This window comes from Vombatus ursinus, unplaced genomic scaffold (genome assembly GCF_900497805.2).
Source record: "Vombatus ursinus unplaced genomic scaffold, bare-nosed wombat genome assembly UNPS02014798.1, whole genome shotgun sequence".
In the NCBI taxonomy this organism is placed as follows: domain Eukaryota; kingdom Metazoa; phylum Chordata; class Mammalia; order Diprotodontia; family Vombatidae; genus Vombatus; species Vombatus ursinus.
The window spans coordinates 25,526,783-25,543,940 of NW_020954576.1; the positions used below are offsets into that span (position 1 = coordinate 25,526,783).

A 17,158-nucleotide genomic window follows, 5' to 3' on the forward strand; every position below is an offset into this window, starting at 1 on the left:
GGCCAGAAACTGCCACAAAGCTGAGGAATTAGGCATTTTTACTAAATGCTAGGATTGCAAGGCACTGTGCTAAGCATCGGGAGTACAAAGAAAGGCAAGAACACCTTCTAAAGGGGGAACATGCCTGCAAACAACTATGTATGTACAAGATATACAGAGTAGAGGAAAGGTAGTCTGATAAGGGGAAGTGGCTAGCAGATGAACGTCCATGAAGTGGAACCAAAAAAGAGGATTGTATGCACTCCCTTTGGTGCCCCCTAAACCCAACTCTGAACCTCTTTTTCTCTCTTCTCCTCAGAAATGATTTGCTCTGGCTGCACACCATCTTTGCTGTCATCTACTTGCTGCTCACTGTTGGCTTCATGAGGCACCACACGCAGTCCATCAAGTACAAAGAGGAAAACCTGGTCGGTGAACATAGCCAGAGCCTCTGCCCAGAAATGGGAAGAGTACAGAGAGGGAAGGCCCAGTGGGAACTCCCCCAATTCATTCTGATCTCTGCTTGAGGTCAGAAAGGGCCTGGAGCCCAAGATCGTAGATTTGCTCCTGAATTCGTTCTGGGCTTTTCAGCTGTGTCTTCCAAGGTCTAAAGGACAGAGGAGTTTTGACTCTTTTATTTTTCATTTTGCTGACTGGTCCTTTTCTGCTGAGATTTCTGACATTTTGTACCCAATTCTCAAGTCATATCTTAAAAAAACAAAGCAAAAGCACTCGATACAGCGATTTTGTCTTACAATGTATATTCCATTCTATCCTTGCGTTTCCCCACCCCTCTGCCATGAGGAGAGAGGTCTGTCTGTTTCATTTTTTGTTCTCCAAAATCATCATTGGTCTTTTTGTTTACTCATGTTAGCTTCCTTTTGATTATCTTTTTTATTTATATCATTGTAGTCATTGGGTATTGGGTCTTCTTACTTCCTGAGTCATATCTTTGTTTTTATTTTTTTATTTTAAATAATATTTAATTTTTTCCCAATTACATATAAAGACAATTTTTAACATTCATTTTTAAAAAATTTTGAGTTTCAAATTTTCTCCCGTCTCTCACCTTCCCCCTCCTTGAGACGGTAAGCAATTTCTTATAGGTTATACACGTGCAATCATGCAAATCATATTTCCAAATTCCAAAACACACACACACACACACACACACACACACACAAATATGCTTCAACCTGCATCATATCTTAACCTGAGTCATATCTTAAAAAAAAAAATCTTTTAATCTCTTCTCTAAGTAGAAATCAAGTCAGAAGTGTTATGTCTCAAGATCCAGCAGCATCTGCCTTCTTGCTGGTCCCCACACATAATACTCCATCTCTCCACTCTTCTTATGGTCAAGCACACTCCATATGATTGAGGGCAACTCTAGTTCCCCGAGGTGTATTGTTCTGCATTTAGGGGGGCCTTAGATTTACCGTGTGGCCTTGAGCCGGACAGTTCTCTTTTCTGGATTCTTGTTTCTCAATCTTCCCACCTTGCAAATAAAACGACCGTTGTGGTTTCCTGCGCTTTGTAGGCCTCTGAAGAAGGTGCTAAGTAATGAAGCCCTTCTGTTCAAGGCAGCGGAAAAGCCCAAAGCAAAAGCCAATAAACCACCCACTAGTTTCCCAGATGTTTTCTTTCTGGGACTCTGGAAAGAGCAAAACAAATTGTGCTGTTTTCTTTGAGTTTCTCAAAGCCCTGCAGGAGTAGCTGTCAGAGGATCTAGATCCTAGTTTCCCTTCTGCCATTTACTGGGTGAGCACCATTGGGCAAGTCCTTGGGCCTTTTTGGGCCTCAGTTTCCTCCTCTGTAAAATGGGGAGAATGACACCTGCCTGGTCTATCTACCTCCTAGGGTTGCTGTGAGGTTGGAATGAAATTATTTATATAAGAATACTCTGTAAACTGGAGAATGCTTTGGGGGGGGGGAGACCCTGTCATACATAAATTATTTATTATTTATTAAGGTTTGCAAAGGGCTCTTTGTACAAGACTCATTTGGGCATTGCAGTAGCCCTGAGGGACGTGTCTTAAAGGTGTTATTTACAAAAGTAAGACGGTGGTTTTTGCTTTTCTCCTACAGGTGAGGCGCACTCTGTTTATTACAGGGCTCCCCAAAAACACCAGGAAAGAGACGTTAGAAAACCACTTCAGGTAAGAAGGGCAATGGTGGAGCTTCCTAGGGCCAAGCCCACAGCAGGGGTGAAAACACTCTTATTTATTAGGTCAACCTTGGAAATATCCCAGAGCTACGTGGAAGTCAGGCTCCAGGACCTGCCCTGGGGTGGCCTCATTGAGAATATTTGGTCGTGGAACCATGCTGGTTCTTTAGTAACTAATCCCTTTGGATGAGGGGAAAGTTAAGTAACTTGCCCAAGGTCATATAGCTAGACAGCGCCTAAGACTAGATTTGAAACTCAGGCCTTCCTGACTTCAGGCCCAGCACCCTACCACATAGTTATACCACATATAGCCTCAGGTGATTTGCCAAAGATGGCATAAGTAGTAAGAGTAGGAATATTGTACTTGAAAAGGAGAAACTTTGATTTGTATGTTTATAATAGGAAATTTCCTTTAATAATCATGTGTGGATAGTTCCTGTTAAACATCTTTCTTGAATAAAGTCATAAATTTATTTTGCCGGCGTCAGCTCTATCAACATACTATCTTATATGCCAAAATATCCAAAGAGTACTGATCTCCAGCAGATTTTTGGGTACAAGCAGGCTAGATGAGATTTTCCAAGGGAATTAGAGTGTGTCCCTCAAAGTCTCTTCTCCTAAAAGTTTTGTTAACATACTCAGAAAACAAAAATTGGAAGAGTAGCTGGACTAGAATGAATGAAAAGCAATTTATCAGTCATTCAGTCAATTAACACTTACACCCCTTGTGTGCCAGGCATTGTTTTAAGTGCTGGAGATCAATGAAAGACTCCCTTGAGGAGTTCACAGTCTAATTGGGGAGACAACATTCAAATAACTATGTACAAACAAGCTATGTACTGTACGGGATAAATAGGAAATAATTAACAAAGGAAAGGCACTAAAATTAAGAGGAATTGGGAAAGGCTTCCTGTAGAGGGTGGGATTTTAGCTGGGATTTAAGGGAAGCCAGGGCAGGTAGGAGGCACAGATGAGGAGGGAGAACATTCCAGGAATAGGGGACAACCAAGGAAAATGCCCAGAGTCCGGAGATCAGAATGTTTTGTTCTAAGAACTGCGTGGAGGACATTGTCCCCAGATCACAAAGCATGTGGGGGACGGGAGGGAGGAGGGCGGTGATGATGTGGGGCACTAAGGAGGTTGTGAATGAAAGATTGTATATTTGAAGCTGGAGGGGATAGGTGATCAAATGGAGTTTATCAAGTAGGGAAGTGATATGGTCAAATCTGTGCCTAAGGAAGATGACTTTGAGCTGAGTTGAGGATGGACTGGAGCAGAGAGAGACTTGTGGCAGCAAGACCAACCAGGAAGCACCAATAACGTTTTTTAAATGCATAAAAATATATGAGATTTCAAAGTAAACCAATTATATTGAAATATAGCTATCCAAATCTTAAAAAAAAAGTTCATGGGTCCCAGATTAAGAACCCCTTTCTAGACTTTTAGGAGTTCTCCATAAAAACAACCTATGAGAAGCTCATTTTGGCCATTGGTTGCCATTTTAAATGAATGATGATATTCTCTGAGTGGAGTTTGCTCTTTTCCATAATGCCTACTTTGTGTCCTTTTTCCTCTTTTTTTCCATGCTGCAGAGATGCCTATCCCACCTGTACGGTAGTAGAGGTCCAACTATGCTATGATGTCGCCAAGCTAATTTATCTGTGTAATGAAATGTAAGTTAGGGGAATACGCATGATGTCAAGGAGTCCTGTGAGAGTGGGGGAAAGGAACCTTGTGGATTAAGCAAGACTGTCTTGTTCTGGTCCTATCTTCCTTGGTGAGCCATGTCTCCTCAGCTATAAAGTGAGTGAGACCTCTGCTTGAAATAATAAAACAATTTTAATTTTTAAAAAAAAGTTTGTCATAGACTATAAGTTTTCTTGAGGGCAGGGACTATTTTATTTTTGTCTGTCTCCTCCCCTAGCACAGTGCCTTGCACATAGTTGGCACTTAATAAATCTCTGAATTTAATTAAAATTTTATCCCGGTGGCCACAAGTAGCACTCTCATGTCCACTCCTGTTGTCTGACCACACTTTGAAAAACATTGTGTTTTTTGTTTCTCTTGATCCGCCCCCCAATTTTCAGAAAAAAAGCTGAGAAAAGCCTGAACTATTACACTAACCTGCAGACAAAGACCGGTGAGAGCACGTTCATCAACCCCAAGCCCTGTGGCCAGTTCTGTTTCTGTGACATCCAGGGATGTGAGAAGGTGAGGACCTTGACCCTTTAGTTAGACAGGAGTAGGTACTGTTCCACAAGCTGTTGGGAGCTGCCTCCTCTTTATCTCAGTCAGTTTACATGGGTTGAGTTCCTACTGGACAGGTTATTTGTACTATGGTACTATGTGGTACTTAGGAAGGTCCTGTGGTTTTCTGGATCTGGGCAGTGTCCCACCTCTCCTTATCATGTTGCTGTGGATCAAGTCAGTGTTTTCCCGGTAGGAAGATGCCATCGTCTATTACACCCAGATGAAAGACAGGCTGCTGCAAAGGTTATCACAAGAGGAATGCACTGTTCAAGATCACCCCTTGGGAATGGCCTTTGTCACCTTCCAGGAGCACTCCATGGCTACCTTGTGAGTGGATACAGTTTGTGGAATGGGCTCTGGATCCTGCTTTCCTCAAAAGCTCTCTCTGTTTCCTGTCTCTGTTCATCTTTTGTTCATTTCCTACTTGCCCCGGACCTTTGTGAGCTAACTTTTAGATACCGAGACTATACTGTTAATTCACCATGACTAGGACATATGGCCTTCTCTTCTTCTGCCATAGAAGTGAGGGGCTACAATGAACCATCCTCACTTTCTCAGCTCCTCTCCTTTATGACCCATGGTATACATTTGTGAGATGGCTGACAGATAAAGGGTTTAGTCATTTATGATCACAGAACAGGGATTGCTAACTGGTTCATGTAATGATTCACCGCTGACCTTGTTTTCATCAGCACGAGCTTTGGTGTCACCTTGGAGAACCATCCTACTGTAGCTCAGGCTTTGTCCTTCTTGCCAGATTTAAAAAGTCTTCCCTCCATTCCATTCCCACACCCATGATATCAGTGTTACAAACACAGTGATCCTTTCTCCAACTTTTTAATTCCCCAATTTTCAGATGAAGTCTGAAGACAGGAATAACATTAAGTCTGGGGAGAATGTGAGCTTGCTGTCCCAGGTTTCTTCCCAACCCAGTTATATCCACCTGTGACCCACTCACTAAAGCATTGAATGTGGGAATATCTGAGAGGCACCATTGATCCATTGGAGGGAAAGTCTCCCCGGTATCACTAGCCTTAAGAAGACATCATCATCTGGAAGACTCTCTTCCTTTTGTCATGGTACCTTGCTCATAAATCATCTAGGGGAACTTTATTAAAGATCCAAAGATGACAAGAAGCACATATAGCCACAAAGAGACTCCTTTAAGAAGACAGTCATCACACCCTTTGCCACCACTGAGCCTGAAGGAGTTTCATACCTCTCGGAATTTCTGTTAGTATTAGTCTTGTAGGTGGGCTAATCTTCATTTCCAGAAATAAGATTGTCTGTTTTATCATCTGAGAAGCAATATAGAAGCATGGAGGGCTTGAGGGGAACCAAGATAAAAGTAAATGTCATTTTTCAACTTAACTAAACAGAAGCCATTTTCTAAGTTAGAGTTACTCATGTCAAAAGAGGGACAATGAAAGGCGCCTCTCTTTTTGCCACTCTATACTTGGGAGCAGCCTTTCGCCAAGGAAAATGTAGCCATCTGAAATCTTTTCCTCCCTCCCTCCCTCCCTCCCCTACTCAGACCCTGAAGGCCAACCAGCTCGTCCCCCCACCCCATGTCTCTGATATATCTAGGACCTTGGGAGAGCATCTCTTTCAGTGTTACCCTTGGATAAGTATCACATCATTCACTGGGGGGCTTCAGAGCTACAGGAATAACAGGAGGAGTGGAGGATGAGCCTGGGATAGAAAAAGGCCTGTGATTGGAAGGAGGAATATTCTGAGGAAGTTTATTTCGAGAGAGAGAAGAGACAAAGTGGGACCTGAAGGTATAGCAATGAGCAGGACCATTAGCCTGGAAGACTGGAGAAAGCTCCATGATCTTGGACAGACGAGACTTCAGGGACAGCAATGCCTCATAGGAAGGTAGAGGTGGTCATCTCACTGCCTCAAGCATTTTCAGAATGTCTTCCAATGAATCCTAGTCTTTGCCGACAGTAGGAATGAGCCCCTTCTGCATGCTGGGTCTGTGCCAGTCTGTCTTTTGCCTCAACAGCATCCTCAAAGATTTCAACGCTTGCAAGTGTCAGGGCTGCAGATGCAAAGGTGAGCCACAGCCCTCATCCTACAGCAGAGAACTCTGCCCGTCCAGCTGGACCGTTGCCTTTGCCTCCTATCCAGAGGACATTTGTTGGTGAGCTCTTGGCCTGACTCCAAAGGGACTGGATTTGGGGAGGGGTATTGGTGGAAAGGACTTGCATTTATTACAGTGATTTTTGCATCTGTTGTTCATAGTCATGTCCGGCACAAATCCTTGGGAACCGTAGGATATGACCTTCCCACCCCACTATGCTGATGATAATAGTAGTTATAACTCACATTTATACAGGGCCTTAAAGTTTGCAAAGGTCATTACATCCATTTTCTCATTAGGTCATCACAATAAACCTGTGAGGTAAACACAACAGGCAGATGTTATTATCCCCATTTATAGACGAGGGAAGTGAAACTGATTTTTCCAAAGTTAATGAGTGTCAGAAAGGGTAGGAAACCAGGTCTGTCCTGACTTAGAGGACACCACTTCTAACCACTGTACCACACTGTGTGCAGTTTAGTGGAATTCTGCCTAGTTGTCTCACTAATCACTTTCTGACCTGTCTCCCCAGTAACACTATGACAGGTTAAGTGGTGGAAGTTCAGACTATTAATGACTTAGCTTCTGGGAGTCCCTACATGTAGCTTATTAATGCAGTTACCCCTCCCCCCCAGGGCCATGGGTTAGCAGCTCCTCTGTTCCGTAGTAATTCTAAGGCAGGAGTTCTCAATGTGGGGTCTGTGGATAGATTTCAAGGGGTCATGACTTGCGTCAGGAAAAAAATGACATCTTTACCTTCACTAATGTTTAACTGAAATTTAGCATTGCCTTTAATTATTTTAAAATGTTATTCTAAGAAGAGAGTCACAGTTTTACCGTGCTGCTCAAAGCATGTGATACCAAAAAACAAACAAGCAAAAAACGTTAAGAATACCTGGTCTAAGGCATAAACTGGAAGAATCAATCAGCAGGCATTTCTTAAGTACCTATTATGTACCTGGCACTGTACTAGATGCTAGGAAGAATTGGAAAAGAGAAAAACACGGAGGTCTGTAGCAATACCTCAGTGCTGCAGGTTGCCTAACTTTGCCTTCTTCCCTTCTCAAGCCCGAAGTGTTCTCTCCTTGGCTCTTTCACAATGCAGCATAAGGAAAACTTGCTTAATTGCAGTGGGGGAGGGGGTAGTGGGAGTGGAGAATCAATCTTATAATTTGGGAAATTTCTCTTATTTGTTACTAATTCAGTTGGCTCCCTATGAATGTGGTGATACTATTTCTTAGTTCAGTTAAGCACCTACTATGTGCTAAACACATGTTTATCTCTAAGGATACAAAGAAAAAAATAAAACTATCGCTTCCCTCAAGGAGCTTACATGCTAATGGAGGAATACATATGTAAATATACATATACATACACACACATATATATACATAGATGCACACATATAAATTATATCTATACATATATTTACATATACAAATTATGTATAAATGTATAAAATATACATATATAAAATACACATGCAATATAAATATACACATAAATTATATTTACACATAAAAATATAAACGCATGTGAATTATATATATACAATTAACACATCTATAACTTTATACATACATGTATATGTAAATCAAACATATCTATACACACATATACACATACACACGTATGGAAACTGAGAGCCCATCACATGGCTAGTAGGCTGCAGAGCAGGAACCAGAGCCCACTGTTTTTCTCATGGCTCCTGGCTCAGTACCCTTTCCACAGCCCCAGCTATGTCTCCAAGTTACAGTTACAAAGTAAACGTATATGTCGTCCAGTGGGTAACCCAAGGAGGGTGAACTCACCTCTTTTGTTTCCCCTCCAAGCCTGCAGGGATCCAGTGGCTTGGCCTGCCTCCGGCTGAAAGCCAGTGCAGAGGTGGGTCTTACGTTAACTCCTGAATGTCCAAAGTCAGGTTTTTGCATTAAATCCCTCAATAGGAATCCTCTATGACCCCAGTCTTAGCTGTCTAAGGACTACATACACTTAATACCTCTGAGTCTCTGGACGTGGGCGATATCTCTACATGTGGGCCTGCTTCTAGCTGGAAATGCTGAGGCGGGTTAGGAAACATTGAAAATGAGTTTCTCTTCCCTTGCTGTCTTCCTTTCTCCTATAGGAAGAATCTTTCTATTCAGGGCCTCCAATGGTGGTTCCAGTGGTCAGGCATCAATTTCAGCCTCTTCGTAGTATTGTTCTTCCTGACCACTCCCTCCATCATTATCTCCACCATGGACAAGTTCAATGTCACCAAACCCATTCATGCCCTAAATGTGAGTACTGGGTCTCCACCTTGGGGAGATGGGAGGGTGGGGATGAGAGGGAAGGAAAGGAAGAGGGAGAAATTGGCATGGTAATTGAAATAAGAAGGCTAGAGACTGAGAGGAATGAAGGGGCCACACATGTTTTGTCATTTTCTGTAGTTTTAAGTCTTGAGTAGAGAAGAGGAAAAATCCCTAACACTTAAGACTGGGAATCCCTTAAAATTATAATAATGGTAATGAGGTGGGAGATGGCTAGATAGTATAGTGAATAAAATGCTGGCAGACCTAAGTTCAAATCCTTTCTCATTCATTTATTAGTTTTGTGACCCTGAGCAAATCATTCAACCTCTCTGTGCCTCAGTTTCCTTGTCTATAAAATGAGGAGATTTGGGCTATGGCCTTTGAGCTGTCTTCCTGCTGTAGAGCTATGATCCTATGAAAATAACTGACATTTATGTTACGCTTCAGCATTTGCAAAGCATTTTACATGCAGTCTTTCATTTGAACCAAACATCATCACTATTGGGTAGGCATATGAGTATTACTATCCCATTTAACAGATGAAGAAAATGAGGTTCCATCAGGTTAAGTGACTTGTCCTTGGTTGTACCTGCCTAGTTCAACCACCATATTTTACATATGGGAAGAGTGAGGCTTCCTCAGGTGAAGTGACTTGTCCAAGGTCACATCACTCCTTAAGTGGCAAAATTGGAGTTGGAAGAATCCATGGTGCCTGATTCCCAGTTTAAGTTTCATCCCACTATATGTATGAAGTTAATTTTACTGCATCATATTTCAGCTTGAGGATATAGTCATTGGTTTACCTGGAATTGGCTTGGCTGAGATATTCACTTTCCCATTCCTTTCCCCCGACTCACACAAGATATGTGTGAGTCGGGGGAAAGGAATGAAATATTCTGGTGTTTGGTTAATTGTCAGCTATTCTTTTCAGACCCCTATTCCTCCCCTCTCAGGCACTGAGTGCTGATGCCCGCAGGTCCTTTCTCAATAGAGGTGGAGTCCAGTGGGCCCTGTTTTGCCTGCCCTTGCTGAGGCTGACTCTGGCTCTTATTCCCTAGGACCCAATAATCAGTCAGTTCTTTCCAACACTTCTTCTGTGGTCCTTCTCCGCACTGCTGCCTTCCATTGTCTACTATTCCACACTGCTGGAGTCCCACTGGACCAAGTGAGTGATCAGGGTCCCCCAGCCTTCCCCTCTTAGAGGGGTGGCTTTGGCCTGTATGTACATGACAGGGAACCTGAAAAGGATCACTGGAGGGCATGGTGGGAATCTTTTGGACGCTCACCTTTTCTTTTCTTCAGGTCAGGAGAAAACAGAATAATGATGATCAAGGTGTACATTTTCCTGATCTTCATGGTGCTGATCCTTCCCTCTCTGGGTCTTACCAGGTATAAAGCATCACTTTCTACTTTGAGATCCATGTCTTTCTCCACAGAAATATGGAATTTCATTTGCATTGACCTATGAGTATTTTTATTTTTTTTCATTTATATGTTATCTATTTAGAGTATGATTGTAGAGGGTTCAGTTTGAATTAGGCATTCATCTCACCTTCCCCCTTTTTACATGGATAATTAAAAGCAAAACCACCTTTTAGCCATGTCACTTGGGGAAGCTCTAGTCATTGACCATATGTGTCCTATTTAAAAGTCACAGAAGAGAGGTGGCACAGTATGGTGGGAAAAGCCATAGACCTCTAGTTAGGAGAATCGGGTTTGAATCCCAGTTCTTCTTACTAGTAGGATGACCTTGGACAGATCCCTTATCCTTGATAAGCCTTGATAGCTGTTAAAAAAGTAGGGATTACATCTCTTGACAGAGACAGAATCAAGATGTGGAATGAGTCATACATTTTAAGGCCCATTGACATCACAGAATTTGTTTTGTTTAATTTGTATATTTGTTATCAGAGTTTTTTGTTTTTCTTTTTCACTTATAGGGAGGCAGGATCAGAAGAAGAGGGAAGCTAGTAATAGAGTTACTAAAGAAAAGAAAGAAAAATGGGTTATTGAAACTTTTTTTTTAATGCACAGAAGAAAACAGAAGGAAGTCTAGAAGGAAACATAGACAAATAGGAGAGCTTTGAAAGTATAAGTTGAATTTATTATATTTAAAAGGAAAAGCCAGCTGTACATAATCAAGACCAGCAGTTCCATATACAGTCTTCTTTTTCCATTCTGTTTTTGTGTGTGTGTGTGTGTTTGTGTGTGTGTATATATGTATGTATGACATACACACATTATTATTTCCATATAATAGTTTTTTATTTGGTGTGTATGTTTTTAAAAAAGTATACCCACTAAAGAACCCAAAAGTGCTAAAAAAAAAAGAGAGAGAGAGAGAGAAATAAAATGAAGGGGTTAGATTAGATGATCTCAGAGGCCTCTTTCAGCTCTAACTTTCTGTAATTCCTTACAGGGAACAGATATAGCCCCTGCTATTGGATTAGAGAAAAAGTGTGTGTGCATCTGTCTCTGTGGATAGTGAAAATAATCTCATGGGATCTGTTTCTATTCCAGTCTAGATTTTTTCTTCCGGTGGCTGTTTGACAAAGCTTCCTCTGAGACCTCAGTGAGATTGGAGTAAGTGGTACCCATAACATCTCCCCACACACATAACCCTTGGTCTTCCACCCATCTGTCTGGCATACTCCCAGGGGCAAATACCCCACAGAGGAATGGAAGCCTGCACAGGATGAAGGGGGAACCCAGTGCAGAAGTTTTCAGGTTGAAATCTGTGCTGCAGGAAAACACATTTTCCCTCATTTCCCCCTCTTTTCCATGCCCCCCCCTCCAAAAGCAAGGCCTTGGGCTTTGCTGGCCCACATTGGGATTTCAGCCACTTGTGGGGTGGATGCCTGTGGAACCTACCTTGTCAACATGTTTGTGAGCTGACCTACTTTTTACTGTGCTTATGGAAATGTTATTAATTTTCTGTTATCTAATTTTCAATTAGCCAGAGCCTTACTCATCCTCTGAAACTTATTTACAGCAAACCCATCCACTTGGGGGGGTGGGCACACTTGGGAAGGGAAGCAGCAGGTTAACTAAACTATAATACTGAACTGACTGTCCTCGTGGGATCTGTTTGTCTGAATAGCTCAGACATATGCTGTAAGCACACTCAAGCACCCACACGCCTACTGTCCTTTCCAAGGACTCTTGCCCTGCCTGCCTTCTTGTGTTCTTGGCATGATGGCATAGTTCACTTGCTTATCTCTTTAGCCCACCCAAAAGATTATCCCCCAAGGGAGAGGTCACTCTCTCCTGCCCTTCCTGTTTTATTAGGACCTTCCCTTTCCCCCAGTCTCCTGCCTGGTCTCTATCCTTGGCCCTGACCGAGGCTATCCCTTAGGTGTGTCTTCCTGCCTGACCAAGGTGCCTTCTTTGTGAACTACGTCATCGCCTCAGCCTTTATTGGCAACGGCATGGAGCTTCTGAGGCTGCCTGGACTCATTCTCTACACCATCCGCATGATCATGGCCAAGACAGCTGCCGACCGAAGGAATCTCAAACAGGTGCTGGAACGTTTCCCGCTGTCTTATCAATGGGCTCAGCGCCCTCTCCTCTCTTGTCTTCTTCTTTTCATTGGCCAGTTAACAACTGTGTGGACACTCTGGGAGGAGTGAGAGATGTAGAATAGACCAACTTGGCCCTTAAGTGGCTCATGGTTTGTCCAGGCAGAGTACTTGAAACAGTGAACTGTACACTCCAGGGTATAATCACTTGCTTTCAATGCACTAGGAAGTTAGTGGTAGAGTGGGAAACAGCAATATATTTGGAATCACAGGACTTGGGTTTGCTATTAATTATCTTTTTTTTTTTTGGAGGCGATTGGGGTTAAGTGACTTGCCCAGCTATTAAGTGTCAAATGTCTGAGGCTGGATTTGAACTTGGGTCTTCCTGACTCCAGGGCCAGTGCTCTACCCACTGCACCACCTAGCTGCCCCTCTTTATTATCTATGTGACTGAACAAGTCACTTAACTTTGAGGGGACTTTATTTTCCTCTTCTGTAAAATGAGGGAATTGGACATGGATCAGAGGTTCCTAACTTGGGGCTCAATTCTTAACCTTGGCCACGGTGGATAGAGCACTGGACCCAGAATCTGGAAGATTTTAGAAGAGTTTAGATCCAGCCTCAGCTGCATGACCCTAAGCAAGTTACTTAATCTCTGTCTACCTGAGTTTCCTCACCTATAAAAAAGGAGATAATAATAATAATAATAATAACTCCCAAGATCGTTGTGAGGATAAAATGAAATATTTGTATAGTGCTTTATGAAGCTTAAAGCCATATAGAAATGCTTTTTGTTCAGTTGTTTCAGGGTGTCCAACTCTTCATGACCCCATTTGGGGTTTTCTTGGCAGAGGTACTGCCAAGATACAGAGATCCTTCTTGAGCTTATTTTACAGATGAGGAAATGGAGGGAAACAGGGTGAAGTGACTTGCCCAGGGTCACACAGCTAGTAAGTGTCTGAGGTCAGATTTGAACTCAGGTCTTCCTGACTCCAGGACCCAATCATCTACCTGCCATACCATCTAGCTGCCATGTAAATGCCAGCTATTCTTATTAAAGATGTTTGATAGTTGCATTCCAGTATAACTGATTTCCTTTGTAATTCTATGACTTTCATTTTATGCATTTAAAAACATTTTCTGAGGATTCCATAGACTTCACCAGAGTGCCAAAGGGGGTCTCTTACAAAAAAGGTTATGAACCCTTGATTTGGAGGACCTCCAAAGTCCCTTCCAGCTCTTAATTTCTGTGATCCTCTGAGTTCAAAGAAGGAGGCATCATCTGCAAGAGCTATCTGCAGAGTGTGTTGTGTGTGGTCCCCAGAGACCCGAGTGGAAGTGAATTGGTATTGCCACCTTGAAGATGGGCAGATTGTCAGCATCTCAGGGTATGCTGGCTCTCAGAACAAAAACCAAAAAATCCAAAGGTATGCACATAAACTTTTAAGTTTAATTTGCATAATTAACATTTTCTTCATGCTTTAAGTCTAGACATTCAATGAAACAATAAACCAAGCCCTGATTTGTCACGGTTGCCAGTTGCCATCATATAAATGTTTACACTGAAGATTTAACAGTTGGTTTTCCCCAAGCCAGTTCAAGTTGGCTCTAGCACACCCATCTGCATCCCAGTTTTCCTGTCTGCTATAGATAATAATATCTGCTCTCTACCCCACAGAAATAGGGAAGATTATTGTAAGACAATTTGTACCCTGTTGTTTAAGATATTAGGGTGGAGGGGCAGCTAGGTGACCAGTGGGTAGAGCACTAGCCCTGGAGTCAGGAGGACCTGAGTTCAACTGTGGCCTCAGACACTTACTGGATGTGTGACTCTGGGCAAGTCCCTTAATCCTGATTGCCGAGAGGGTGGGGGGGGGAGAGAGAGAGAGAGAGAGAGAGAGAGAGAGAGAGACAGAAAGAGAGAAAGAAAAATTAGAAGGGAAGCAAGAAGAAGAAGAGACAGTAATCACTTTATTACCATACCTCCATAGAGCTGTCAGAAAAAAGTCATGTTTGGATATCAGTGCATGCATTATTGTGCTTTTCTTCATATGTAGGATAGCATATTCAGGAAAGACTTCATGGCAAGAGGTTAAACTGATTTTAAAAGATTGGAGGGGATGTATTTGGAGAAGGAGGGATAGTTCTAGGGACTTTTGTTCATAAAAACATAGTTCCAGACCTGAAAGGGGCCTCAGAGACAATCTAGTTCAACCCCCTAGTTTTTCCAAAGAGGAAACCCAGCTGGATTAAGTGACTTGCCCCAAGGTCATTCAGTTAGCATCAAAGACAGGATGTTTGTCTCTTACTTCTAAAATCCCTCATTATACATTCCTCACCTTTACCTTTTCCTTTTTTTTTTTTTAACTAAACCCATTGGTGTAAGATATGTAGTTGAGTTTTGAGGTGAGGCAGCCCTATAAGTTCACCTTCCCCTGCTCCTCCCATCCCTTTCCTCTCTAAATCATTCCTTTCCTTCTGACCCTCCAGCATCAGGCTTTTGAGTATGAGTTTGGAGCTATGTACGCATGGATGCTATGTGTTTTCACCGTCATCATGGCCTACAGTATTATCTGCCCCATCATCGCCCCTTTTGGTGAGTGCCTTTCCCCACCCCAACAATATTCTTTGAAATGCTGTACCAAAGAGAATTATGAATTATGAATTTGGAAAGGAGTTTGTCCCAGAAAAGAGAGAGTATAGCAGCTGCCTTTCCCCAGTAGCCATCAGAAATCAGTTACTACTGTTGGAGTTGAAGTGGGTGTTGGTTAGATAGTTTGTCTCTGACTGTCCCACCCTTCTGTGATTAGGTGTGGTAGACAGAAAGGGGAACCAGGGCATTTGGGACAGAACAGGGTGACCCTGTGGCCGTAGACTTGGCCCCTCCTGCTTCTTCATCATGGTGCCCTGATTCTTGGGCTCCCCACCCCCTTCCCACAGGTCTTATCTACATCCTCCTCAAGCACATGGTGGATCGACACAACATCTACTTTGCCTATCTCCCTACCAAACTGGAAAAGAAGATCCATTTTGCTGCTGTGAACCAGGCTCTGGCTGCACCCATCCTCTGCCTCTTCTGGCTGTACTTTTTCTCCTTTGTGAGGTTAGGTGAGTAGCCCTGCCAGACTGGGCCCTGAGCATGCCTGTGCAGGAGTGAGGCTGATGTGGCACTGGTACCCATACACATCTATCCCAACTAAAGTCAATCCAGTCTCTGCTGTCGGTAAGGTTGTGGAATTGTGGCTCTGGGCGGGGGAGGATCCCCAAAGACAAAGCAAGACAAATCAGGAGTCAGAGGACCTGGGACCAATCCCAGTTCTGTTGCTTGCTGTCTTGGTGATGTTGGGCTAGTTACTTCACCTCAGTAGAACTCATTTCCTCATCTTGAAAATGGAGGGAATTTGACTAAGGTCCCCCTTCTAGCTCTGATTCTATGATAGTATGAAAAGACAAGTGGGTTCCAGGCTTGTCCTAAGCCTTTCTTTGGGAAGCATATAGCCTTAGTATCTGGGATTTGGAAACTGTGTTGTCTATGTGAACCAGCCAAGTAACTCTCTTGCTGGTTTTAAGGCATCTAGTTGATGATTTAGAAAACAGCTTAACTTAAGAATGGTCTTTATCTGTATTTGGATGAGGCCTTCAACAAAGTCAGCTTCCAAGCCATTTGGTACATAGAAGCATTCCATAGCACGAAGAACCCAGCTTGTTGGCGTATGTCTCCACTGGACAAAAGGGTGTGTGTGTGTATGTGTGCGTGAATGTGTGTGTATGCTAAAGACTAAGGAGATATATGTATTTGTGTGTGTGTGTGTGTGTGTACACATATTCACCCTTGTCAGTTGTCTGGATTGATAAGGGATCAGAGCCTGCTAAGGGTAGAAAAAGTGGGCAGATCTGCTTCTCAGAGTCAATCAGTAATCATTTATTGATCAGGTATTGTACTAGGCACTAAGGATTCAGGGACAAAAGTGAAACAATCCCCATCCTCAGTGAGCTTACATTCTTTTGGAAGAGGTGATGTAAAATAAAAGATCACAGAATCATAGATTTAGAGGTGGAAGGGACCTTAGAGGACATCCTGCCCAACCTCCTTACTTTATAGATGAAGAAACTGAGGCCCAGAGAGGTTAGGTGATTTGCCCAAGGTCACACAGGTAGAAGGTGGCAGGGCTGGGATTCAAACCAAAGACCTCTGACTCCAAATCCATAGTTTTTCCCACTGCACCACAGTATCTCCCTCTATATAATTTTGAATCTATAAGTAGATTCAAAATTGACACGAGGTTTCTTTGGGGCAGAGTGTGTATCAGGAAAGGCTTTGCAAGGCCAGGGGAATGGCCCAGGAGCAAGGTCTTAGAGCTCACACATTTGAGGGATGTCCTCTGCCTTGGTTTTGTTGAGAGCACCCTGCCATTTGGAGAAGAGCTTCCTTTCTCAAGGTATGAGGGTGCAGGGTCTCCTCCCTCCTGCCCCCTTGGGTCAGGCCCATTCTCCAGGACTAGTGTTTGTTTCTGATTCTCAGGTTTCCGGGCGCCCACAAGCCTATTCACCCTGCTGGCAGTGCTGTTCACCATCGCCGTCTGCATAGGCTACACCTGCTTCGGCTGCTTCAAGCACCTCAGCCCCCTCAATTACAAGGTGAGAAAACTCCGTCATGGTACAAGGAAGAGCAATGGATCCATGCTTTGTGTCCACTAACTATTTTTCTCTACACTATTTTTACTTAAAGCAGAGTAGGTAGGGAGGGATGACTTAGGTAGGGAAGAAAGGGTGGGAGGCTGGGAGGGGGCATGTGGGTATTTTGGTATGATGTGGAATCTCCCCTCCCCAGTTCCTACCAACCTTTCATTTTGCAGATGAGGAAGCC

At 43.1% G+C, this 17,158-nt stretch overlaps 1 protein-coding gene across 1 annotated transcript in view; it reads left to right on the forward strand.

The window, feature by feature from the left end:
* The window catches only part of LOC114049844 (CSC1-like protein 1), a 43,324-nt gene that overhangs the window by 23,477 nt on the left and 2,689 nt on the right, over positions 1–17,158 (forward strand). Inside the window, exons 9-22 of the mRNA XM_027871269.1 lie at positions 299–407; positions 2,068–2,138; positions 3,739–3,819; positions 4,234–4,357; positions 4,590–4,723; positions 6,405–6,542; positions 8,608–8,761; positions 9,832–9,938; positions 10,076–10,162; positions 11,294–11,356; positions 12,129–12,291; positions 14,782–14,887; positions 15,232–15,399; positions 16,814–16,929. Coding sequence (XP_027727070.1) covers positions 299–407; positions 2,068–2,138; positions 3,739–3,819; positions 4,234–4,357; positions 4,590–4,723; positions 6,405–6,542; positions 8,608–8,761; positions 9,832–9,938; positions 10,076–10,162; positions 11,294–11,356; positions 12,129–12,291; positions 14,782–14,887; positions 15,232–15,399; positions 16,814–16,929 — 1,621 coding nt within the window. The remainder of the gene's footprint in view (positions 1–298; positions 408–2,067; positions 2,139–3,738; positions 3,820–4,233; positions 4,358–4,589; positions 4,724–6,404; positions 6,543–8,607; positions 8,762–9,831; positions 9,939–10,075; positions 10,163–11,293; positions 11,357–12,128; positions 12,292–14,781; positions 14,888–15,231; positions 15,400–16,813; positions 16,930–17,158) is intronic.